Below are 27,628 nucleotides of genomic sequence, written 5' to 3' on the forward strand. Positions count from 1 at the left end.
CTATCTTAACACAAAAACGTTTTCATATCTTAAGACTTTTTCTACCCTTTTTTTTTAAGAATGGCTAAGATTACTTTACCGAATGGATCTTTCTAATGAATCTTTTTTTGTGATGTGCATTACTTAAAAAATCTTAAATACTGATGCTTTGTTAAAATTTCTAAGGGAAAATATCATTAAACAGAAAGGCAGTTCTTTGGCCACATTAAAAGCAATATAATGGCTTCTTTCAAATCAGAGGTAAGGATTTTGCCAAAATCATAATTTTATACTGTTGAATGTTTTTGAAAAGTCAGGTTTACACAGATTAAGTCATTACAAGAAGTGTGCCCGCTTAATTAGGTATTTATTTAATGGAATTGGCACTTTCTCCCTTACTATAATTCTTAGACATTAACTTATAAACACTTAAAAAAGCAACATGTTAAATAATTCCCAACTCTTCCCCTCAAATGAAGAATTTTTTATTGTTTATAAAAAACAGAAGTGTAGAAAAAAGGGAAGGTTACATAAAGGAAGCAGTCTTGGGAAGTTACACAAGCATTTCTCTTTTTTCAATAGTGCATTAAAAAATTCTAAATGAAATTTAACTGAGAAGGATATGAATGTGAAAAGTTACTTATTTTTGTATGTAGAATGAACAGGAAGGATGTCTTTTGTATCTTTCCTCTCAACTACTGCAAACTCATCAATTTTCATTGAGGTTTTTTTCCCCCCTTGAATTTACTCCAAAATGCTTTAAAATTTTAGATGATAAACCAAAGATGGGAAATAATCATTGCAAACCTTAATGCTCTGTGAAAAGGGGATCTATAATTAATACTAGGATATTAAAAAGTATACTTTGATATTAACAATCTGGTAGTTTTTGGACTATCAACCTATTAAAATGTTTTACTGAATGGTAGAAAAAAAATCCCTAATGTAATCTAATGATTGTAACTGTCTGGAAAAGGGATTTGTAGCAGATTTTTTTCAGGGCCATTATATTGTTCAGTTAGAAAATAAGATGTATTCTGAATTTAGTATACTTTGTGATGGATTGATTTTAAGTTTATTTATTGTCCAAAAGTTTTTCTAATGTGTTTTGATTATAGATAGGCTGTTTTTATTGGTAGCAATCTTCTTCACTTAACTTGTTAATACCCAAGTTGGAAATGTTACTTCCCAGAGAATCTTAGTTCTAATGGTAGGTTAGAAACACGTGAATAAAACAAATAATAGTCAATCACAATGCTTTCTGTATTAACAAAAAACTCAAAAAATTTTAAATCTTGCTTTCCAATCATCTGACTACAAAATGAAGCAGAATTCAAGACACTAATAATGTTCTGCACTAAATTTTGATGCAGAAAATAACGAATTACTTTAAAGTGCTAGACAGTAATCCTAGCCTTACTTACCCTGGAGGTTCTTGGACAGTCTTGTTCTCTACTTTCTGCTCACATTCCTTTATCATGGAACTTAAAATAACCTGATGAAAAAGAAAAGATCCGCTGTTAATGGAATATTATTTCCATGTATCCTTTCACCTTTTTTTTTTTGTCCAGGCCTGTGACTCCAAGAGTGAAGGAAACCACCCAAACCAAGGTTGATGTGCAGGTCATAGTTTTAGATAATGGTCAATGGTTTGAGCCTCTAAATACATGTGGAGAAGGCCTACCTCTACTGTGGCAGGAGTCAGGTTAAGGAGGGGCAGTGTGGGGGAGATTTGTATTGTCATAAGACCTAGGAGTCCTTTTAAAGCTATGACCTCTGCAGGTGCCTCACCAATTTTAACTGCTGAAGGAAGACAATGGAAGTGTATAACCTTTCCTCACCTTTTTGAAGAAAGTCAGTCAGTCCACAGTTGCTACTACAGCTTTGAGCTGAATATGTAAACTTTTCAAAAGAACTGCAAATGACCATGACGGGTGGGGAATCAGTTAGAAGGGGCTCAAATTTAAGAACCCATAAAGACCTATAATGGACATGGCTATGAAAGTCTCTTAAGTAGAAAGTGAAACAAATAAAGAAAACTGAAACCCTAAAAGCTGTTTAGCAGATATCTTGATTGAATTCAAGGTATCTCAAAGAGCTGTTAGTAGAAGTGACAATGAGATAAAGCTTTTCTATTGAAGTATAAAGGAAATGAACTCTTTTACACTGTCATAGGCTAGAAGAATGTCTTAATACCAGAGTCCCACATACATTTCAAAAATTTATTTCCTATTGAGAAAATAAGGAACTAGAGATCTCACAAAAACAAACATTACAGAATCAAAACTTTACGGTTCACCTACTCCTATCTCATTTAAATGAGAACTTCAGGGGCGGCTGGGTAGCTCAGTGAATTGAGAGCCAGGCCTAGAGATGGGAGGTCCTGGGTTCAAATCTGACCTCAGATACTTCCCAGCTGTGTGACCCTGGGCAAGTCACTTAACCCCCATTGCCTAGCCCTTACCACTCTTCTGACTTGGAACCAATACACAGTATTGACTCCAAGACGGAAGGTAAGGGTTTAAAAAAAAAAAGAGAACTTCATGTGTTCTGAAAGATGATCTAAGCATGAATTACCATAGTAGTAAATGTTACTATTAATCATTATAGCAGCTCAGTGGCACTGTGGACAGAGACTGAAAGAGGACTTTGAGTCAGAAACACCCAAGTTCAAATGTGAACTCAGACCCTTACTTATTACATGGCATTGGATATAGTTGGGTACTAAATGAATATATTCTTAGCTGAGAGGAAGACAGGAAAAAGGGCAATGGATTTAGGAAGTAGTCATGTTTAGGAAGGCTATTTTAGGACTCTGGAAAGATACAATGAAATTTTAAGGTGGAATGGAGAGAAGCTGAGGAAATATGGGTCTAATGGCCTAAAATTTCTTAGTAAATTAGGAGATAATTTGGCAAAAGTAAAGAACTTCAGAAAAACGCTGATGTTATGGAGCAAAATCTTGTTAAAAGTCAACTAGTCAATGAGATCTTTATGTTTCTACATTGGCCCTTTTAAAAAGCTTCCCTTTTCTCTTCCCATCAATACTGTTTGTATTTTTGGAATTTCGTCCTTAATACCTTCCCATTTTTCCTGAGACATCTATAAAATTCAGTTCATGGGAACACACATAGTCCTTTGAAATCTACTGTCAGTCTCTGAGGCCTTTGCCAGACTATGTCAGGCTTTCCTCTTTATCACAGATTCTGGGAAACAGCTGTCATTCCCTTGTCCTCATATCCACACCTAAAACCAGTTCCTCGCTACTGGTAAGAATCAGATCCAGAAAGGAATTCCCCTTTATTGTCTCTTTCACCTTTTTAAAGAGGAAACTGACATTAAAGCAAGTCAAGAAGTTATTAGTTATTCTTATTGACAGAGAGTATTCCAGCAGATGGTAGTAAAATTAATATGCTGGACTAGATTATCTCTAAGGTTCCTGCCAGCTCTAAAGCTAGGGTTCATTTCTCTCCTCTGTTATGCTCTGTGTCAGGACTAGAGGTGAGGCTGGTGGGTGAGGCAGGTAGGGCAGTGAAATTTGGGATTATAGGGAGGTTATAGGAAGGTCTAGGATTATGGAGGTCTAGGGTGGGCAGTGATCAAATGAATTCAGATGACATAGATATACTGGGAAATTAGGAGGGGGCTAAAGGTTGCAATGAGAATAAAACATAGATTCATGAAGAAAAAGTGACTAAACAAAGTTGTGTTTAGGGAATGAAACTCTCTTCTTAGGGTTTTAGATCTTAGAAGTAGAGTAGTTGACGTGTAAAAAACAGTTCTGCCTGCCCATTCCTTTTGACTTTAAGTAACTATCATTTATATGACAGGATTAAAAAATGGGGTCTATTTCATAAAAATAATCTTTTCGAAATATGGGAAAATGCATTTAACTTCATAAATAAATGTGTAGCACTAAAAGTGAACCATACTTAAAAAAAAAAAAACCAACTAAAATAATTACGGTCCCAGACAAAACAGTAAAAATGTCTGTCTGAGAAAAAAGTTGGAAATCCATCACACGTGATGATTAACAATGATCACCAATATATACTGATCCTCACCTCATGCTCTGGTGAGAGGTGTTCCATATCATTCCTTAAACACCTGAGTCCTGGTAAAAAGTGATTAACCATTAAATCTTCTGAAATAACTACAAAGAGAAGATGGTTAAGGAATTAAAGGAAAGAGACATTTGTTTTTCTCCAAATACAGAGACTGGAAAAAAAGGATACCTTTGGATGTTTTGTTTTGTTTTTTAGTTAAGTCTTATACATTTTCTTTTACTTGGGGTTATCTTTGAATATTTTAAATTATCTCACATTTTGGATAATTCACAGAAGTAATTTGTTAAATAAAAACATAACTTGCTTTTATTTAAATGGGTCCCCTTCCACAAGTTGAAAAGTTGTTTTTGAACAATTATGGAATAAAAAAAATAAAAGCAAGTCACAAAACATTTCACTGGGAAAAATACACTATTTCAATTGCCCATGAAAATGTGCCTGAACATTGCTAATCTCCACTACCTCATTTAAACTACTCATTAATGAATCTTTTGGATATGAAGCTCCTTTTGCTGTTAATTAGAATATTTAAAGTAAACAAAACTTAATAAAATAACAGAATTTCATTCAACAAACTTATTAAGCATTCCCTTTGTGCAAGATACTGTTAATGTTTACTGAATTGAGAATACAATAACCACAGACACTTAAAAGGTCATTTAGCCAAATCTATTTAAAAAAAAAAAAGTAATCTTTCCTTCCAAATCCCTAACAAATCATTATTCAGTTTTAGTTCCTATGAAGATGTGTATCTTGAGATAGTCTAAAATGTGTTTAGGGAGCTTGAATTTTTTTTATTTTTCATTTTCATGGGGAAAAAATACTCCAACCCTTTATGTTCTGTCTTAGAACTGATACTAAGTATCATTTCCTAGGACCTCCTTTCTCTAATTGTTAGTAATTTTTTCTTCACATCAAGTTGAAATGTATTTCAGAAATCTCTATTTGTTACTCTTAAATCTATAAAAGAAGTCTAATATACTCTATGCATGATGATCCTTCAAATATTTCAAATTAAAGTTCTCTTATGTCCTCCAAATCTTCTCTTTCCAGGTTAGTATCCCAGTTCTATTGAATGATCCTCATGACATAGGTTCTAATTTACTTACAATCATGATTATACTCTTTGGAACATTTCTCTAAATTCTTAAGTTCCCCAAACTAAATACAGTTTCCCAGATATGATCTGATCGCTGCATAGTTCAATGGGACTATTAATTCCCTTAATGTAAACACCAGATCTCTATGAAATCAAATCTAACGTTATTTTTATATTATTTTTCTTTCTGAATCTACTTTTCCCCCTGTTTTCTTCAGTAGCCATTCCTATAATCAAAGATTAAAAGAGGAAAAATCATTAAGAAACCAGTATGCCAACCAAGTATAATAGTACAGTATTAATCAATAAGCTTTTGAAGAAGCTATATAAAAATGTTAGCTCATGTTGAATTTTTGAGTTAACTATAAAATCCTAAGGTATTTTTCACACTGATTACTCTTATGCCACAATTTCTCATCACATATAAATGAAATTTTTTTCAAGTAAAAGATAATATTTATCTGATAGAGAAAATTCATGTTAATTTTGGCTCATTTTGTTTTGTGAAATCATTTTCAAATTCCGATTTTGCCATTCAATGTATTAGTTCTCCATCCAACCATTATGTGGTTTTTATATCTAATAACCATGCCCTTTATCATCTTCAAATCTGTTGGAAAAAACACTGACAAGCACAGGATTGAATAATGCCGCATACCTACTATGAACCTTCCTTCATGTTAATATGGCTTCATTAATGAGCATTCAGTGAGTATGGTTCTCCTGCTATGAAAACACCAAACTGAATTATAAGAATATCCAATCTCCTATCCTGGAAGCCTTTTTTACTATTTCTCTTTGATCTCCTCCTTTTCCTAACCTACTACTGTTCAACCCTAACTCCTACTTAATGCTTTCCAATGAATTCTTTTTCTTCTTCTTTTTAAAAAAAAAATAAACCTTACCTTTTGTCTTGGAGTCAATATTGTGTATTGGCTCCAAGGCAGAAGAGTGGAAAGGGCTAGGCAATGGGGGTCAAGTGACTTGCCCAGGGTCACACAGCTGAGAAGTGTCTGAGGCCAGATTTGAACCTAGGACATCCCGTCTCTGGGCCTAATTCTCAATCCACTGAGCCACCCAGCTGCCCCCCAATCAAGAATTCTTAAGTGAAAAGTAAGGAAAATGAAGAAAGCTAACTCTATAGATCAGTTATGCCTAAAACTTCAGAGAATAGCAAGTCCAAGACACATTGTATACTAGCAAAAGAGGGAATAGGTAATTCACAGAAGAGATCCAGCAATGAAACCTCTGGTCTTATATCTATTTACAAATGTAAACAACATGGGTAAAAAAGCAAAGAATCTGTGGCAAAAAGTAAAAGTACAGCTGGATGTAGTTTGTTTCAACCCAGATTTTAGGAGTTCAGAGAAATAAGAGGTTAGATCCAATGGTTAATAGTTAATAAAAGAAGTTAGCCCAACAAAGATGTGAAGTGTGAAATTCTGATGAGCCAAGCAGAAATGATTTAGATGAAGAAAAAAGGAAATTAAAGATTGATTTAAAAGTCAGAACCTTCTCCCTCAATATTCCTCATTTTATAGAGGAAGAGAAGTTAAATGATTTGCCCTATGTCACACATTAAGTGTTAGAGCTGGGAGTTGAAGTCAGGTCTTCTGGTTCTCCATCAAAAGTCAGTCTGGATTATAAAGCCTGACATAGCTGCCCAACATACTTAGAAAGTAACTCGGAATTTTTCTTTAACCCTTTCCTTCTGTCTTAGAATCAATACTGTGTATTGGTTCCAAGGCAGAAGAGTGGTAAGGGCTATGCAATGGAGGGTAAGTGACTTGTCCAGGGTCATAGAGATAGGAAGTGTCTGAGGCCGGAGTTGAGGCCAGGACCTCGTTTTCTAGGCTTAGCTCTTAATCCACTAAGCCACTTAGCTGTCTTCATAAACTTAGAATTTTAAAAGAAATATATAGAAGAAAAAGAACAGGCAATTAAGAATTAATACATAATTGTACTGCAATCCTGGGATAATAGTAACAGAGGCACTAAAGCCCCAAACAAGGTAAGCCTGACAGTGGATGGTGAGGTCAACATAAGATTCCTTTATAAAATTTTTTTTAATGTAACTTTGAGAATAATAGGACCAAATATTGCTGCTGAGCAAATGTAATGATGAAATTATTATGCAATATATAATGTATTATGTAATTACATCTATATATTTCTATTACATATATTATATAATAATTATGTATTATGTAATAATGATAATGAGCAATGGTGAAAAAGTAGCATACAACTCTATATTGTATATGTCAGGAGTAAGGAGAATGAACTATTTGGAAAGGGCTGAAATCAAAGACAAATAAGGAAATGGTAAGTAAAGAACCTATCCTCAATGAGATCAAGTCACTAGAACTGGACAGAGTATAGCATAACGATTTAGTTTTCCTGAATGCCACATCACAAAAGTGACTCATTGAGCTTGTAATTCATTATATTTTTCAAATTTTTTTTCAGGAACACTGATGTCTAGATGAACTTCCCTAGCTCATAAAGGTGAAATTCATCTTTAGATTCCAAGTTTAAAAGTTTATATTCAATTTCATCATATCACATTTAGCCTAGCATTTTTGCTTGAGATGTCTTCATATTCTGATTCTGTTGCTCAAAAGGTAGCTGTTCATTGCATCTATGTGTCATCAATAAACTGGCATGCCATCTTTGTTTTCATTGATAAAAATATTAAATAGCACACACACAAGGACAGCTCCCTATATGTCTACAATAGAAATCTCTCTCCAAGCTAATGTCAAATTATTACTGCATATTCTTTGATCCAGCTATTTGACCAATTCTGAATTAACCTAGCTTTACCACTGTCTCCATCTCTCCATTTTGACTACAAAAATAGCACAAGAGCCTGCTAAACCCTTTGAAGTTCTAGGTAAACTATATTTACAGAATTTCCCTGATCTACCAGACTAGTATTTCTGTCAAAAAATAGGATATGAGGTTAGTCTGGGCAACCTGCTCTTAATAAACCTGTCACTGTGTGAGTATGACTTATTTATCTAGAATTTCACTATTTATCCTTTTGACATGTTCTAGAAATTTTTGAGTCAATTTCATATAAACTTTAGTTAAAGACTCTAATCTCTTTAATTTATAAATAACTGTTTCTGTCATATAATGGCTTTCATAATCTGGACTCTCCCTATCTTTTCAATCTTATTTCACACTATTTCCCTTCCTGGACTGAATTTTTACACCAAATAGGACAAGTTGTTTTTCAATGTTATCCTATAATTCTCTTTTGCCTTAATTTTTGCAGACTATTTGCTATGCCAGGTATGTACTCCATTCTCATTTTTGCCCATTGAAATACTTCTCTTCAAAGCTTAAGTATTATTCTCCTTTATGAAGACTCTCTTGCTTTAGTTAAAAATGACTTCTGCTTTGCCTCAAATGTTCTTAAAGCCCTTTGGAGCTCTTCTTTACTTTATTATATTCTGTTTTGTCATACTTTGTGTACACTGTATTCCCACTGGAGGGTCATGGAGGGCAGAAAGATAACTACACACACATGTGCATGTATGTGTATATAGGTCAATATTTATATCTTTGATCCATTGCCTTAAAATTTAATGGACTAAAATTTAAATTTCACTAAATTTTCACCAATACTGCATTTGAAATCTTACTTGGTCATATTTGTGCAACACTTTCTAGTTTGAAGATCATTCCCTAGGACAGAGAAGATAGAAGTAAAACAGAAGTTTAGTAGTTCTGCTTTCTATGTTGCTTGCTAATATTACATAATATGTCTCCAACAGTGGATTTATCCCTTCCTTCTTTTTGCTTTGCACATACCTAAAAAAGCCTTTCTAGACTTTATCCTTCCTGATATTATTAGTTCTATGTCTCCCTTTTCATTCTGAACACATGTGCTCCTCATCCTCACCCTTCAATCTTCTGCACATCCTTTTAAAATCTGAGTTTACTGAAGACATGTCTTTAGATAGTTCTACTCAACCTCCCGTCTCCCCTTTATTGGGACCATTTGCAATAATACGCCTGGAATTACATCTTTTGAGTCTTTTCATGTTCTTTAGGCACTTTTCCTTATCATTCCCTGAACATAATGAAATAAGTTTTTCTGGCCTAAGCACCCATTCATCTTCCTATATGCTTCAATCCCATCTTTGGCTATTTCCAGGTTCCCATCCTCTATCTATCAACTGCTTCTAGATGGCAGTAAATCTAGATAAACATTTCTCCTCATTATTTCCTCTACCCGAGAGATGAAATTATCAGCAAGTAAAAACTCATCAGACATTATTATTATTATTGTTGTTCTTTAGCACACCTAGCTCATCATCAGATGTCTGGATGATTGCTGTTTTCCATTACCAAAAATATATTTTTGTCTCTGGGTCAGGTCTATAATCTTCATTAGGAAATGGCATGTCTTATCTTGGGTAAACCAACGTCACTAGTACAGGATGAGGGAGGGGTAGCTAAATAGCAGTTTGTCTGAAAAAGATATGGAGGTTTACCAGCCTATAAGCTCAATGATGTGGTAAAAAAAAAAAATCTGATTTTCTTAGGCCATGCAGACAAGCAGTATTTAAAGAGAGGTTATAATTCCATGATACTTTGCCCCAGTCAGACTACATCTGAAGAACCCTGTTCAGTTTTAAGTGCCACATTTTAGAAAGGTCATTAGTAATCTGGAGAGTGTTCAGGTAAGGGCAATAAGAATGCTGAAAAATCTTTAGATCATGTTACATGAGATCTGAAGCAGCTCTGGATGGTCAGCCAGAAGAGAGGAATTAAGGGGCACAAATACTAGCTGCCTTTAAGCATTTAAAAGACTATTTTGAGGAAAAGGGATTATATTTATTTCATTCTAAAGGGCAGAGCAAGGAGCAATAGATAATAGAGAAGCAGATTTCAGCTCATTATCAGGAGAAACTTCCTAGCAGTTAAGAGCTATTCAAAAGTAGAAGTAGAGGTCTTCAAAGCCTGGATGATCTTTCATCAGGGAAATTGTATAGGGGAGGAGATTCTTGATCAGATATAGTTAGACTAGATCATTGCTGAGGTTTTATGATTCTAAAAGCATCATGTGTAGGCAGGGAAACAACAATTAAAGTTTATATGAGGCTTTATAAGGTTTGCAAAGTCCTATAAATACATTATATTACTTTATCTTCACAATAACCAGGGGAAGCCTAGTACACTCTCATTTTCCCTCCTCTTTTATCCTGATTCAAAAGTTCTGCTATCTTCTCAGATATATCTTCTCAGTTTCTGACTTTCATCTCACATATATACTTTATATATACTACATAAACCTACTATAATAGCAGTTGGCACACACCTATTTGAGCTATTTCCTTTGAAAATATGCTTTTTAATGGTATTATGCTTTTGTATTCTACTACTAGACTTTTAGCTCACTTTGTATATTTGTCATATGCTATACTTTGGCTTACTGATATACAAAGACCATAATTATTGTTTCTACTTGCCTACTTTGTTATTTTCTCCTAAAAATTACTTGGTGCCTACTTCACTGCCATTCTTCCTCTGTCACATCTATTGTCCTTCACAACAGGGGCAAATTTAGCAGTTTTATACATACATAAGCATTTCCCCCTCAAGTTGCAATTTAAAGTTTTCTTATTCAAATTTGATGATTCTCCTTGCTCCTTTCCAAACTTGCCCTTTAAGACAAAATCCATCTCTTGCAAGCTTTCCATTGTTTCTTTTTTCTCTACCTTCTTCCCTCTCCTTCCTGTTATGATTAAAATTCTCTGGAGATTACATATGAATTTATAATTATTAATTAAATAATGAAAAGTGGGTTGGAGAAAGAAAAGACACACAGCCACATGGCTGGTCTCACACCTACTTCCTAGCTAACCCGGGCTCACTGCACATCTTGTACCTCTGTTGACTCCTATTTCCTGACCAGAACATGTATAAGCTTCTCTGATTCAAAACTCATCCCCGCTGTGACATCACTTTTGGCTGAACAGAATTGACCTCAGTCTGGGTCAGAGGCCAGTCTTCTGGATTCCAGTGAGGCAAATGGCAAGCATCTAAGATCCAAGATGCCAAAGAGCTGAGGCTTCTGGTGACCTCTCAGAGTGCACATGTGTCCTTCTTATATAGGTAAGCTTCAGGCCTTTTTCTTTATCCATTCAAAGGGTGGGGATAAAACTGAATTGGATTTTCAAATTCAAAATGAAACTTTCATTTTAACACCCTGAAACTGATCCTAGTGTACCAAGAAAAGGGGTGCAAACTGGTGCTCAATTCTCACATTCCTCATCTTCTTCCTTCAAAGAAATACCACAGCAAGCAAAGAGCAAGCAAAGAGACTACTAGACAGGTCAGGGCTTCATGAGGAATACATACAATATGGATGTCTAGGTATTTACTTGGAAAATACCAGGATTAGAACAATATACTTCATTCTTCAATAACGGCTTCTATATTGGATGAGGTTTTAGACAACAAGCTGAAGATCAATTTCTGTTTCTCCTCGAGTACCCTCAATCTCTTCTCACTTTTTTGTTCAAATATGTATATTTGCATAAGGTAGATAGTTCTCAAAACTGGAGATCAAGACATGCCCATCCATTTTAACACAGAGAATGTCTAGGCACTCAAAAGATATTACATATGAAACTTGAAGTGGACAGACTAATACAAAAAGGAATGAGTGGAAAATAACTAAGTTTTAAAACATTAGATTCTAAACCATATTATTTTTTATGTAATTAAAAGAGAAATAATCCAATATCTTTCCCAGTTAGAAAGACAACAAAAAAAATGGGTTAAAACATATAACAAGGATACAACAACAGGAAAGTGCACTGTAGGCTTCAAATAGATGAGTAGCAATATCTAGTCTTTTGGAATCCACAGTTTGTAGGTTGTTGACCAAAGCCAACTTGTGCAAATGTGGTATTACAACTGAAAAAGAAAGATTGAAAATGTTAGATTTTTCCTAATAAAACTTATCTGTTTATAACTAGTAGTTTTCTGATGATCTGCATCTTGGTATACTATTAAAGTCTTACTTATGGTCTACTAGACAGAATAGTGGACTGATTTAGCCTTTAGTCTAAGAACCTTTTTCAAACAACCATGTTAATCTGTGTGTGTACAAAGATATGCACAATACATATATAAAACTTTGTCTTAATAGTCTCATTTGCAAAATGGAAGCAGAAATTGGCTTTGGTGGCACGTTACAAAAATAATATGAAGAAATGAGAAAATACCTAATAAAGCATCTTATGGGTAGTAAGAATGATATGATTTCAAAAGACAAAATATCACTACCGTATTTAATAAAGATTGCACTCATTTCCCTTCACTGCATTTGGTTTTCTCAGTCTGTCCAGTCAATGAAAAAATCTTTAAGGATAGTACCTCATAACCCAAACAGTACTACCGGGAAGCATAGCTCAGCACATAGAGCTGGCTTCAAAGCCATTCAAAGCCTAGGTTCAAGTCCTGCATCTGACTCATACTAGCTAAGTGTTCCATAACAAGGCATCTTGTTTGACCATCTCAGGGTTTGAGGAAGTTCTCTAAGACCTGGTTGCAGAAAAGTTGTTGATCCCTTTGGGCATAATTCCAAATAATGGGTGAAGGTAGCTTCCTTTTTTGAGAATTTCCCTATGCCCCTGAAATCATAGGTCTCTAAGCCATGCCAGGGCTATTAATACTAAAAAGAAAATTGATGATAATAGTAGTTATTTAATAAGTGCTTTTAAATTGGTTGGTAAGTTGAGTTCCCATCCACATGCCATGCCATGAACCATTATCTTACAGCCATACCAAGTAGAGTACCAAATACAATGCCATTCACTTGCTGGACATTTAATATTGAGCAACTACAAATTATAAAGTCTCAGAGATATCAGTATTTCTTCCAGCTTTTGTAATTTGATTTATTTAGTAGTAATAATACTAATGATAGCTAGCATTTATGTAGCACATTAAGGTTTGCAATGTGCTTTATATTCTATCCCATATCATCATCAAGACCAACCCTGTGGGACAGATGCTATTATTAAAAGGCTAAGAGGGTTAAATGACTTGCCCAGGGTCACAGAGTTGGTCCAATCTATCTACTGCCACCTGCTGGTCTCTATATAAGAACCTAATAGCGGAGCACATCATGTGGCACACAGGACCACAGAGTCAGGAATATTCACATAGGTTTTGTTGTTCAGGGAATATTTTACATTAGGAGAGTATGGTGATTCCACTTACACTCATCTCGAAACCTAGGTTCTGCATTAGGTCCTACTCTTCCAAACGTCTTTATGATCTCTATATGCAGAGAGTGTTGGTCTTGATACTGAGGGTCTTCCAGGAAAGAAGCCAGCTGCATTTTTACTCTTTCCAGTAACTTAAATTTGGACATATACACAAGGTTAGTAAAATCTTCACAAGTACATGCAGTTAACCAAAATATAAAAAGAAAACACAAATTTAGACTGCATAGCAAGAGAGAACAGAGGCCAAACTTGTGCTGTAATTTATTCTGTTTGGTCTAGAAAAGATTTAAAACGAACAAACATAAAAAATTCCAAACAATCCTATTGAGATGTCTTAACTGATTTCTGGCCAATAGAAATGTATAGTAATAAGGAAAAAAATCATTAACAGAAAAACATTTAAGGAGATGGAGGTAAGTTTCTATAATTTGGGATTTAAATTTCAAATGACATTGCAAATTATAGTTCAAATTACCCATTTATTCACTTTTTGAATTGATGACTCAACAGTGACTTATCTCTTACTCACATTTCCCTAAAATACTTTATTTTAGGATTTAAGAACATGTTGAAATTTTGGCAAGACTGCAAGCTCAGCAGAATATTGTGCTCAGCAGTGATTTACCCAAGTGGAAGCATAAGAAAAAATTTTTGACTCCAAAAGATATCTTATTTTTTATAAATTAACAAACATTTGTTGACTATTAACTAAAAAAAAAAATCTCGAGTCGCAACAACTCCAGAATTTTAAAGAAAGATAGGTTAGCAAAAATCTAAAAGCATTTTTTTTTAAACACTTACCTTCTGTCTTGGAATCAGTACTGTGTATTGGTTCTAAGGCAGAAGAGTTGTAAGGGTAGACAATGGGGGTCAAGTGACTTACCCAGGGTCACACAGCTGGGAAGTGTCTAAGGACAGATTTGAACCTAGGACCTCCCATCTCTAGGCCTGGCTCTCAAACCATTTAGATACCCAGCTGCCCCTTAAAGCACATTTTCAGAGTAACACAAAAGAAATTCTGCTGTGACTCTTAGTTAACAAAAATTTGCCAGAACAACAACAATAATTATCATACCATCACCATTGTTAAGAACATATGTTTTGGAATGAAAAAGGTTACATTTTTGGGAATGGATTGTGAAGTCTTAAATGGCTGTAACATTGAAATTATAAGGTAGTGAAATGAAAACATTTGTAGAAATAGAATTGCTTTATTTTAATCTCTGAAGAACCAGATACTAAAGCACATGAAGTAGTTACTATAATAAATGGAAAGCACCAGTTTCAGACTGGTTGTCCAATTTTTGGTACTTGAATCTCTTGTTAGAATTGTATATGCAGAGCTGGAAGAAGCCTCTAAGGCTTTCTAGTCCAGTATCTTCACATTACAGGGGAGGAAATGGAAACTGACCAAGGGCAAATAATTTTACTGAGGTTACAAAGGTACCAAATACCAGAAGAAGGATTTGAACCCAGGATCTGTAACTCCAGAATTAGAGCACGTGGATCTACTTGCAAGAGCTTTTCTATGGATAAAGGCATGGCCTGCTATTTCACTGAGAATATATTTTAGTCAATTTAGCTCTAAATGTGGCAGTAGGAAAATAGGATTTCTCAGTGGCCTATGGTGTCTGACCCACTAATGTGCTCCTCTTTTCCTTGATCTTTCTACCTTTTCCTTCCTCTGATCACGTTCTCTCTTATCATGTTTCAAGAGAGGAAGAATGAAGCTATTTTGGCCACACCCTGGTATGGGTTTCTGGAAAGATGAGATGGATCACTTTATGGAGCATTTGTTTTCTTTATAGTAGAAATATTCTCTATAGTGGAATCCATGTAATTTTAAAAAACAACTTGAACCTGAAAAAGTCAGGTAGTTTAGTATACTTAACACAATAAAACTTTAAAAACAACCCGATTTTCTATTGTGTGGGTTTTTAAAAAAATTGTATTTTAATAGAAGGCACATCTACAATGTGAGAAAGGGTGGTCTATATTCTTAATATCAATAATGAATTCTTTGTTCAAAACATCACACATTCAAACTTTCTTACACTTAAAACTTATAACTTTTTGTATACATTATGAAAATATATTTGACAGGGAGAAAATGCTTTGGAATTTCCCAGAAACGGCTGTTGCACATTTTAAGAAGTAAAATCTCTAGTACTTGTCCTAGTGAGCAACTGTTACAGAAATTATGCCATCTGTCCATTAATTGTGGAATGGCTAAACAAAATGTGGTATATGCTGGTAATGGAATACTATTGTGCAATTAGGAATAAGCAAGATGATTTCAGAAAAAACTGGAAAGGCATGCATGAACTGATGCAGAATGAAATAAACAGAACTGGGATAACATTGTACATGGTGACAGCAATATTGTAAGATCAACTGTGAAAAGTTTAATTACTCTCATACAATGATCCAGGACAATTCTGAAGGATTTATGACAAAGAATGCTATCCACCTCCAGAGAAAGAACTGTTGGAGTCAGAGGCAGATCAAAGCATGCTATCTTTAACATTGGCTTATTTCCTGTTTTGTTTTGGGGCTTTGGTTTTATATGAATATTCTCTTACAACAATGACCAATATGGAAGTATGTTTTACATGAGAATACATGTATAACCCAGATCAAATTGCTTACCATGCCAAGAAGGAGGAGGGAAGGAGACAATTTGGATCTTCTAATTTTGGAAAATTTATGTTGAAAATTGTTATTATGTGTAATTGGGAAAATAAAATATCATTAAAAAAAAAGAAATAAAGAAACATCACTTTGTGAGGTCAAGTAACACTGTTCAGTTTCATGATATTCCTACCTCTCTTTGAATAACTGTTTCCATAATGGTGCCAAAGGCAGGAATTGTGGCAATCCTGACAGAGCTATGGAATAAGAAAATAAGTAAGCGTAACTTTTCTTCAAGAAAACAATAAATGAAGCTTAAATGAAGCTAGAATATATGAAATATGGGCATAATTTAAATTGTATTAGTCTCTAGCAATGACAAATAAAAAAATAAATAAAAGCAGACCAGGAAGAATGCTCAAAAAGACAGACAGGATAACTTAAGGTCGCAGTCTGTGAAACTCACAATTCAGGATCACTGGACAAGGTAACAAGGGCCGGAGCAACCCGCTTGTCAACTAACGCTTCACTCATGCCTCGAAGAGTCAGCTGTAAACCAGTCAACATGCAATAAAAAATGGTTTGGTAAACTGGAATGAGAACTGGGTTAGCTGTGACTGAGGATGGGCAGGCAGACTCACTGGTCTTTCTTGTTTTAGTCACCAACAATAGACATTAAAATGGTTACGGCTTTGGTTCATGCTACTATGCTTACTGGCAATGACCTGTTAGTGAGATTAGTGGAGCATCCCTTCTTAGCTTGGAGGAAATAGTCCATCAGCATTTATGGATATTTGAAATTGATTATCTACTTATACTTTTCAAATCTTTATAAATGATTCAGTGAACAGTCTCAAATTAAAAGGATAATTTAGGCCTACTAATGAATGAGTAAAATTTAAGCTGTATGCTCACTTTATAAGGGCATTTTAATTTTATCTTTAATCAGAATACATATAACTGAAAATACTTTACTTTAAGTTATAAGGAAATATATTGATGTAATTAAAAAAAAGCTGATGGTTATTTCTCAACAAACAAGTATTAAAAGGGACACTGAATATACAATTCAGGTAAGAAACTTACATTTCAGGATCACTGGAGAGAGTAATGAGAGCAGGAACAACCCTCTGAGCTACCAGAGTTTCATTCACCCCCTTCACCAACAGCTGATTGGTCGGCGCAGGGGGATCAGGTGATGCACGAAAAGAGTGAGCACAGTACCATGGGAAGAAGAAAGGCACAACCAAGACAGAAGGAGAAAGGGAGAGAACACAAAAGCAAAACCAAAATTAGAAGCTAAGCATATATTGCTACACTAATGCTTAACAAAGGCAGAGGATGCTTGGGAGGAAGACAAAGCTTAAATGGCCTAGAAATCCACACAAGTAGAATCCATAATTAATTCAATGACAGTTTGTACTCTTGGGTCACATATCATCGTGTTGTTTAATTAAAAATGAATTGCAATGGAATTAATAAATTTAATGTTATTTTTAGGTTTTAATATGTTCCATTTAAATAGGAATCTGAGTTCAAAATTAATGTCCCAATTTTAAATCCAACATGAATGTGTTTTATTATGACTAATAAGGTACAAACTGAATTGTGCTATTACACTAAAATAGCTAGCAGTCTGCAGCTACCCAGAGGTAACTAAAACTGCATATATGCTCAGGAACTATAGCAAGCACCCTTTAACTTCACTAAGCAAAGTATTGATAACTGACTTCTGGTAACTTTCTCTTGAGGCAAAATTCAGGGCTATTTGGTCTGTGATGTATATGAAAGGGCATAGCCCAAGCCAGTTTTTATTGGTTTCTATGGTTAAACTTTTATAATCAGATCTCAGATTTAGTAATTCTTTAAATGTACTTATCATTTAAAAAAGTTAATAATATGATTATTATAAATTAATTTTCTTTCAATTCTGCCATCAATAGAAATAAAGTCTGGTTTTACTGGAAGTTAAAAAGGATTGATATTTATTATTTAGTGAACCAGATAATTAGAGAATAGTCCAGTTAGTCATTTTTATGTCCAAGAGTGATTTTTATGAGTGAAATCCAGAAAACTGAACACTATCTTCTGTTTTTGCTTTCACTTTCACAAAATGGGAATTTAGGTTTAATGTTAAATATTAATCAGGGTATCTTCTGGTAGAAGAAGTAGACAGATCTTGATTATCTGCAGAATTTTTATAACTAAAATGTTATCATTTTGTGCATTTGTATTGGATGAAGATCCAATAAGTAGGTGAAGAAAGACAAATTTATGGTTCATTCTGCCCATATGAATATACTTGTGGATTTAGTGTTTGGTAAGTATTGGCATTCCAGTATAAGTATTATAGTTATAATTCAAACCAACTTGTTAAATTTCAATAACTTCATTTATTTTAATGGTCTAATCATCAAGATAGAATTTCTTAGCTATAATTAGTCTGCTTATTTAAAAGTATAATCAAGAAGACCAACTAGCAATAAATGTCACTGACAGCTTATTCTGATTTGGAAAAAGCTTTGCAGCAATACATTATTATTATTAAACTTGTTTTAAAGTAAATATTCCTTGGCATTATGAAGTAATTTTTATAAAGGACCAAACAAACGAAAGTTTAGATAGCAGACAATGATTGCTAAGGTCTTCTATGTTTACTAAAGTCATTATTTATTGTATTAGACTGAATATAGGCCATATTATTCTCCCTCCAACCTTAGTACCTAATTTAGTTTATCTACAATTTCAGAGAAGCCTATCTATGATGGTTATTATACAGGATTAGAAGACATTGAATTTAAGAGTTGGAAAGGACCTTAGAACTCATCTGGTCCAACTCCCTCATTTTACACATAATATAAATCAAGCAATCAATCAAACATTTCTTAAATATCCTGTGCTAGGCCCTGGCAACCCAAGTACAAAAGGGGCTTACATTCTAAGGCAGTTGGGAACAAATACATATATAAACATACATACAGATATATAATATATTTGAGTATATTATATATAGACATAAAATAAATATAAAAAGAACAAAAATGTATACAAAGTAGTTGAGTATAAGATAGTTTTGGGAGGAAGGGCACCAGGAGTTGGGGAGATTAATAAAGACTTTTCCTGTAACTAATATTGCTTAAGCTGTGTCTTAAAGATTCTATAAAGTAGAGATAAGGAGGAATGAATCTAGGTAAGAGACACAGCTGAAGCAAAGGCATAAAGAAAGAAGGTAAAGTGTCTTGTTTGAGGAAGAGAGAGAAAGTCAGATTGGTTGGTTCTCATAGTACAGTAGTGAGAATAACATTCAAGACTGGAAAGATAAGCTGGAATTAGGCTGTGTAGGGCTGAAGCCCAGGGATTTTACCAGATTCATATAAGGTCAGAGGTAGTAAAAGACAGCACTGAGATACCAAGTCCTCTAACTCCAAATTTGCTACTCTGTCTACTATAGTATGCTGCCTCCCCATAATTTCATAGTACGTTTTAATTTTATTCTTTCCAAAGAGATTTCATTTTAGCGAGTGACCCATATTCAGACCAACACTTGTTTGTACACAGTTGTTGTCTCCTCCATTAGATTGTGAGCTCCTCAAGATTAGCACTCACTGTCTTTTGCCTTTCTCTGTATCCACAAAACCTAGCACAGTGACTGGCACATAGTAGGCACTTAAAAAAATGTTTACTGACTGACAACATAGCATGTATAAATAAATATCCTCATTTGAAAAATGAGCAATTTGGATTTGTGCCCTTTATAGCTCTAAAACTGTTATATACATATCTGATTTACATGCTTATTACTGCATATTAGAAACTACTGCTATGGTGGTAAAGAAAAAGTAGAACAAATCATTCAGAAAATCAGAAGTATTTCTTTTTTCCCCCATGAAATAATTTTTTACTGATTTTGATCATACAATAAAACTCATTTCATCAACTTTCTTTGCCTCTCCAAATAGCATCTATATTCCATTCTTCCATTTAGCTATAATTTCTGTTTTTCTTTTGGATTTATTTATAGGAGAGATATAAAAATTTATTTTAATTTTTTAAAAGTCAAAGATATTTTATTTTCCCAATTATATGTAATAATAATTTTCAACATGCATTTTTCAAAATTATAAGATCCAAACAGTCTCTTTCCATACCTTCCCTCCCCCTACTCAGAGATGATAAACAATTTAAATCAGAAATATTTCAATCGACTTGTAAAACTATACTGACTGTTATCAAAATAAAATCCCAAGACAAGACTATTTAGGAAATTAAAGGTTTGTTCTTAATTCCTTAGATTCTTGTTATTAAGAGCTTTCTTAGGAATATTCTTCTGAATGTAAAAAAAAAAACCACAGTGATTAATCATAAACCTCACTTATTCTAACAGAATACATCTGAAGTTCAAATGAAAGCATTGTGGATGAGAAAAAAATTTGCTTCTATCATTGAAATGAATTTGTACTGAAGGGAAAATGCTTATTATAGATGAATTTTTAAAATATTTAACCAATCCAGAAGCACTTAATGCCTACCATGTGTTATACACTGTGTTAGGTACTGGAACTAAATTTTTTACACACAGACCAAAGATTCCCAGTAGATCTAAGAGAGTAATAATAACTACAGCAATAGCTTAAGCATTAATACAGTTTTCAAATCAGCAGCAACAGCAGAGACAGACCCATATCAGACAAAAGCTAGGAAGAAGCTAGAAATGTATTCACATAAGGAAATTTTAGGGAGCATCCATAATTTTACTTATACATACTTATTTTCATTAATTTAATCCAGAATATTGGCTCAATGAATGGAAATACTGCATCTTCTGAAGTGGTCACATGTATCTGAATTCATAGTATTGTAAGTTATAATTATGAAAAATATGGTAATTGGTTCCAGCCCAATAGAAACATATAGTACAAATTTGAATAATGTGACCACTTCACTTATTCACACTAATCAAGCACTGGCTATATTCTAGGAAGGGAATAATTAAAAATATTGTCAAGTTTCTCTGAGGTTGGAGTAAGATACTATCCAAAAACTGCAAAGAGAAAAAAAGACTAAAGTGAGTAGATCTCTGAGAAAAACCGTAACATATGCATTATCATTAGATATTATTTAATAAAGTTATTATATAGGACTATAATGCTTTATATGTATTTTAAAGTAAAATTTATTTTTGCTTTTTTAAATTGTTCTTAAATATTTACAAAAGGAAATGACAAAAACTTCCAAAATTTTAATCTGCAATATTTTTCATACTGTAGCATTAATTATTCATTACTAATTCACATTTTCTGGGGAAAAGAATGCACAATCTATTGAATTCTTCAGACATAGAGGAAACTTACTCTGAAAATAAAGCTAAAATCTTGGGTTTCTATTTGCCCTGAAGGAAAATAATTAATATTTGACATATATGCTTAGTTATTGAGCTTATACCTGATTAAGTCACTTCCTGCTTCCTTATAACTACAGATGACCTTTAGAAAAATACTAAAGGTCATACAGGATTATCATAAACCTAATTTATAATTTAGATTACTTTTATAATGAAGATTTCAGAAGGTATGAATTTTAAACTATTTCTACTGTATCTTTTCATATTAAACTCTGGAAAGTTATAATTAATATTGATAGAGGCATAAAAAAGCAATCAATTCAATTTAGCAATACCACTCTTATAAAGCTACTAAAAATATATCCTAGAGAACATGACAATAAATTGGGTTTTTGAAGATTATTACAAGTACTAACTAATACATTTCACTTGACAATTTTTACAAGTAACTAATATTTAAGCATATTATATTTATATATTCATTCCCCTGCAATGCTATTAGGCAGCTGATAGGGCAGAAAAAGAGTGTAGACCTATGTTTTCTAAGAAGATTAACTAGTGTGGATTGTATGGTGATCCAGATGCACTTAAGGAAAAGGTATTTCTATTAGCTCAGTATATGCACTGTTTTATTTTTTAAACCCTTGACTTCTCTCTTAGTATCAATTCTAAGACAGAAGAACAGCAAGGGCTAGGCAATCAGTTAAGTGACTCGCCCACTCGTCCATAGCCAGAAGTGTCTGAGTCCAGATGGGAATCCAGTTTCTTCCAGCTTCAGGCCTGGCACTCTATCCATGGGGCTATCTAGTAGTACATGCATTCTTTAAAATCATGGAAGCAACTAAAATTCATATTTTGAGATATTTTATAGGATGAGCTCCTTTTATTAATGATATTAGAAAACAGGAAAGCATATCCAGAAAGATTTAAAGTGAATACTGACATTACAAATAAAGTAGAAAAAGTAAAAGAAATTACCATAAAACATGTTTGGAGGAGGAAATAATTTGAAAAGTGCTATGACAAGACCACTTCTATCTGCGAAAACTAAACAATGAAAATGCTGCTCCATCACACAGTACACAACTCAGTACTGTTATAATATATTCACATAAAATATGCCTTAAAATAACATACTCTTATTTAGAAATTCTTTTTACCCTTCTATTCCTTGTCCCTCCTCTCCTCCCACCCCACCCCTAAATGACAACTATAATAATCTAAGAAAACAGAAATCTTTGATTCACTTACCTCAAACATTCTAGCAGCAGTACATCTAACAAGTGCAGAAGTATGGACAACACCATACCATAAAACAGTCAGCAGCAACTCATGGTATGCTGGATTTGCTCTAGGGGAAAAATGTTAAAATTAGGAGCAGCTATGTCATAATTGCATATATAATAGTATCAGCTCATATTTATATAGTTCTTTGAGACTTGCAAAGTATTTTCCTTACAACTATGGGAGAAAGGTAGTACATATATTAACACTGCTTTATAAATGATGAAACTGAGGCTCAGATGGGAGATGTGATTTGCTTAAGGTCATAAGGCTAATAAGTAGAATATAAGTTCCTCAATGCAGGCAGGGACAGTTTTGTTTTTGTATGTGTAATGCCTAGCAATTGTCTTTCACATTTCTGGCTATAACAGAATCAGGTTCTGATCTGTGATTTCATCAGTATAGGGAACTCCCATTGTAGAAACTTCCCTCCTTCAGTATAGTTTGGCAACTCTTACAGATTGACACTATATAATCTTAGATCTTTGCCAAGGATATTGAGAAAAGTTTACAGACCTGCCCATGGTTACAGAGCTAGTCTGACTCAGAGGCAGGATTTGAAGCCATGACTTTCTGGCTAGGACTGACTCTCTATCCAATATATTGGGCTGTATTTCTTTATATTTCATTATGCCCCCAGGAATCTCATCATCAGGTGAGACTAAACAGCCCTGGTACACACACTTATCATTTACCATTGATCCTCTGATTGGGGAGCAAAACTAAAGAGTACCTCTCAAAATTCCCCCTGAAAGAGAGCTCTTTAGGTGAGCCATCTCTTTGTTTTTGCCCAGATGCTCTCTTTTGGGCTCAATCATGATTCCCACCTCCCACTCCCTATATCTCTATCCTTTCCCTAAACTCCTTCAACCTCTAGGTTTTCATATCCTTTTGTGTGTAGTCCTCCTCCATTGGATTGTAAGCACTTTGAAGGCAGGAATTGGCTTTTCTTTTCTTTTTGTATTTATATTCCCAGTCCTCAGCAAAGTGCTTGGTATATGTTTAATGTCTGACTTTCCATACAAATAAGCCTGGATTTGTTCTCGAGGGTGAGCTTTTAGTTCTAAGAATCAAATATAGTTTTCTTGAAGTTTATATATTCTAGTGTATCTAACCCCTCAATGGAAAGATGTTTTACAAAGCCCTGTTAGACATTTTATATATTCTTTTTAAAGAAACTACAAAAGCTATTGCTTTTACCCTAGTTCCACAAAAGAAGCCTTCAGACTGTCAAGAGGAGCATGAGACAATGAAAGCATAGTCATTACATCTTCTAAGAATCCAACTAAAAGTTTGCGGTCTTCTTCCTGAAAAAAAGAATGATCTAGGTTAAATTATTGTTCAACAAAACATGGATCAATGTTACAATCTGAAAGGATTCTAATGAAAATAATCATAGCAAGTGGTTATGATGTTGGTATCTGCCACTGGTAGGGTATTATTATAATAATCTGGTGTTAGAGCTTTAGATGAATGTAGTAAATTGTATGCTCTTTCACTAAGATCAACTTTTGCTTTTAGTTCTAATATTACAGATTTCAAAGCACAGCATTATGATACTCTTATCTAATTATAAATAGTTATGAGGTCTTTGTGAAGCACTGATGTGAACAATGGTAGATACATGGTTAAAATCAGTTGCTACATTCAAAATAATCTAAGACATTTTACAGAAAAATGAATAAGAAAACAAAAATCTTTAAGAAACAGGTGGATATGGAGAGAAAAAAAGGAAAAGAAATGAGACAGATTTTTGGATGTAACCAATGCAAGAATCTGTTTCTTTTCAATATATGTATTATAATTTATTATATATATTATAACAAATATTAAATTATTGTTATGTTAAATATATTATGCTGTATATAAAAAAGTAAAAATAAATGGTAACAAAAACAAAGAAATGAAAGAGGTGGAATTAGTGGTAAGTACCAAGCCAACTTTCTTGAAAATTTTAGCAGAGAATTGAAATCAATATCTCTGAGGATACCCTGAAATAGAGAAGGGGGATCCTGCCCACATTATGCAGCAAAACAGGCCAGACAGAAATGGAAGACATACTTTTATCAAGCAATAGCAAAATGACATGGTTCCTAAGTGAGCCAAATACAGTCATGGGAAATGAATTGGGATAGAGCTGGAGAGTTCAGTTTATTTTGGAATCAGGTATAAGATGACATGGAACAAAATACTGGTATGGTACGAATAGCTGATAATTAAAGAGATAAAGTTAAAGATGTCACTTGAGCAAATGAAAAGTTTATACATCTGGAAACTAGTTTTAGAGCAAGCACTAATTCAGGAAGTAAAAAAAAGAAAAAAATTCACCATTCAACACATATTTTTTGAGAAATTACTATGTATAGGGCATTTTAGCCTTATTGCCTGGCTTTGGCATTGAAGGGGCTATCTTTAGCTCTAAGATACTGTCTTTCCTATTAGCATGGAAATTCTTTGAATGTAGGGAATATTTTGATTTTCTATTTGTAACTCTAGCTGTACAAAGTAAACACTTAAATGTTTATTCATCCATCCATCCATCCATCCATCCATCCATCCATCCATCCATCCATCCATTCATCTTAATAGAAAGAACTTCTGGTGTGAACTGCATTCTATGATTACATCCTACTCTTGAGAGTTTTGTTGAGTACATGTGGTCCTAGAAGAGGCTCCTAAACCATTCTAGATTATTTTGTTACTTTACATCTTCCTGAAAATATTTTATTTAGTAGTGAGAAATTAGTTATGAAACATGCATACTTGTAGTTTTCTTTACAAAGTTCATTAAAAAAATTGAAACTGATGAGATTGTGGCTGTTTTGTTTTGGCTCATTAGAAAAAATCCTGTTCCTTGAGAAATTCACAATTACTTGTTCGATGCCATCTTGTGGCACCTGTGTGAAATTACAGACACAAAACATAAAATAATTTGAACATAAATGTAAGACAAAAAGTCACAGTTCCATTAAAGGAAAAATAAAAAGGGTAAGCTAGTAGTCAGCTGAGCTCTGGGGAATCTATGATTTCATTATGGAGAATTTGTATTTACCAATGGTATAAACCAATTTTTTATTTCCCACTTTGATCACAATGTCTTTTTATCCAGACCTGTTCTTATCTAAAACTTTCCTAAGACTTCCTAAGAAGCTTTATTTAAGTTCCTGAAGGCCTTCTCTTTTGATCTCCTAGAAGTTCTGGACTCAAATACATCACTCTGGTGGTTTATCTATGGTGGCTCATTCTAGATACATTTAATCCCTAGAACAATTCCCTCACAATCCTCTCTTTCCTCCAAAATTTTAAATTTCTATCACTCAAGGCATTTTGTCTCCATTCTTAAAATACACCCACACATACAAATTAAGAACTTCCACTAGATTTTTACTCACCACTTGAGCTATTTTCCTATATGTATCTTCCCACCCTTTCATAGCCAAAATCCTCCAAAAATTGGTTTGCACTCATGGCTTCCATTTTCTCCTTTGACTCATTTTTTTTTTAACCCTCTGAAAGTTAGCTTCTGACCCTCATCACTCAACTGAAACTGGTCTCTCCAAAGCAGACAAATTATCTAAATGACAAACCAAAAGACTTTTTAAAGTTGTCATCCTTCTTAACCTCTTTAGAAACATCTGACACTACTGACTTTCTTCACATATACTTGCTTTTCTCTGGGTCTTTGGAAAACTATTGTCTCCTGAATCTCTTCTTACCTGCTTCTTAGTTTCCTTTGCTGGTTAATTACCCATATCACACACCTTCTATCTCTGAGCATTTCCCTAAGGTTCTGTGCTAGTCTCTCTTTCCTTATTGTACTATTTGACTTGGTGATTTACTGGTTTCTATGGATTCAGTCTATATCTATATAGATGGAACTCAAACCGACAGATCCAGTCCTAGTATCGCTGCCAAGTTCTAGTACCACATTACTAACTGCCTATTGAACATTTCAAACTGGATGTCTCATAGATATCTCAAATTTAATAGATACAAAAGCAACTCATTATCTCCTGGTCCCTAAAACCCAGTCCACTACTTTTGAATTTCCTTATTTCTAATGGGGATCCCACCTCCTTTCTATTCACTCACACTGACAAGTTTGGCATTATACTTTCATTTTGACTCTCTTTATTCATTTAGTTGTCACATCTTGTTATTTCTTTCTCTACAATATCTTTCAAATCTACTCTCTACTCTACTTACTTGACCACATGCTAGGGTAAGGTTCCTTATCACTTTTCCCCCATGAATTGGTATCTGTACCTCAGTTCTCTTCCCATTCCAATGCACGCAAACACCAAATCATTACAAAATGATTTCTGTAAAGCACAAGTCTGAACACATCTTTCTTCTATTCAATTAACTCTAGTAGCTCTCTATTACCTTTAAGATCAAATAAAAACTCCTCTGGCATTTAAAGCTCTTTATAACTTGGCCTAGTGTCCCCCACTCCCCCCAACAACACACACACAACTTCAAGACATTATCAATTCTAGAAGACAGAAGGGTATCATGGGCTAGGCAACATAGCTAGGAAGCATCTGAAGCCACATTTGAATTTTTATTTCTTCCTTCTTTCTTTTTTACTTCCTTTTCTTTTTTTAAAAAATCTTACCTTCCATCATGGAATCAATACTGTGTATTGGTTTTAAGGCAGAAGAGTGGTAAGGGCTAGGCAATGGGGGTTAACTGACTTGCCCAGGGTCACACAGATGGGAAGTGCCAAAAGCCAAATTTGAACCTAGGACTTCCCCCATCTCTAGGCCTGCCTCTCAATCCACTGAGCCACTCCAGCTGCTCCTGAATACAGGTCCTTTCGATGCCATGCTTGGTGATCTATCCACTATGCTATATAGCTGTCCCCTTATGTTTAACACTTCACCTTCCATTTCTTTCCCCATCTTTATACTGGTGATCTTCCATACTTCGAATATACATCATCCACAACTCTGCTTAGAATCCTTTG

General features: G+C 34.0%; 1 protein-coding gene across 8 annotated transcripts in view; it reads right to left on the reverse strand.

The window, feature by feature from the left end:
* RELCH (RAB11 binding and LisH domain, coiled-coil and HEAT repeat containing) overlaps positions 1-27,628 on the reverse strand; it is a 146,460-nt gene that overhangs the window by 10,823 nt on the left and 108,009 nt on the right. For 4 of the 8 annotated variants that reach the window (XM_003340611.4, XM_001365163.5, XM_056824239.1 and 1 more), the window contains 8 exons: positions 23,860-23,966; positions 22,627-22,726; positions 17,121-17,203; positions 16,228-16,291; positions 13,396-13,534; positions 11,968-12,084; positions 4,044-4,132; positions 1,404-1,474 (listed from right to left, as the gene is read on the reverse strand). In XM_003340611.4, the coding sequence (XP_003340659.1) occupies positions 1,404-1,474; positions 4,044-4,132; positions 11,968-12,084; positions 13,396-13,534; positions 16,228-16,291; positions 17,121-17,203; positions 22,627-22,726; positions 23,860-23,966 (770 nt within the window). Of the gene's footprint in view, positions 1-1,403; positions 1,475-4,043; positions 4,133-11,967; positions 12,085-13,395; positions 13,535-16,227; positions 16,292-16,500; positions 16,584-17,120; positions 17,204-22,626; positions 22,727-23,859; positions 23,967-27,628 lie in introns of all 8 variants that reach the window. The other 4 variants (XM_001365097.5, XM_016431436.2, XM_007486853.3 and 1 more) reach the window with 4 other exon arrangements.

This window comes from Monodelphis domestica, chromosome 3 (assembly GCF_027887165.1).
Source record: "Monodelphis domestica isolate mMonDom1 chromosome 3, mMonDom1.pri, whole genome shotgun sequence".
NCBI classification, from domain to species: Eukaryota; Metazoa; Chordata; class Mammalia; order Didelphimorphia; family Didelphidae; genus Monodelphis; species Monodelphis domestica.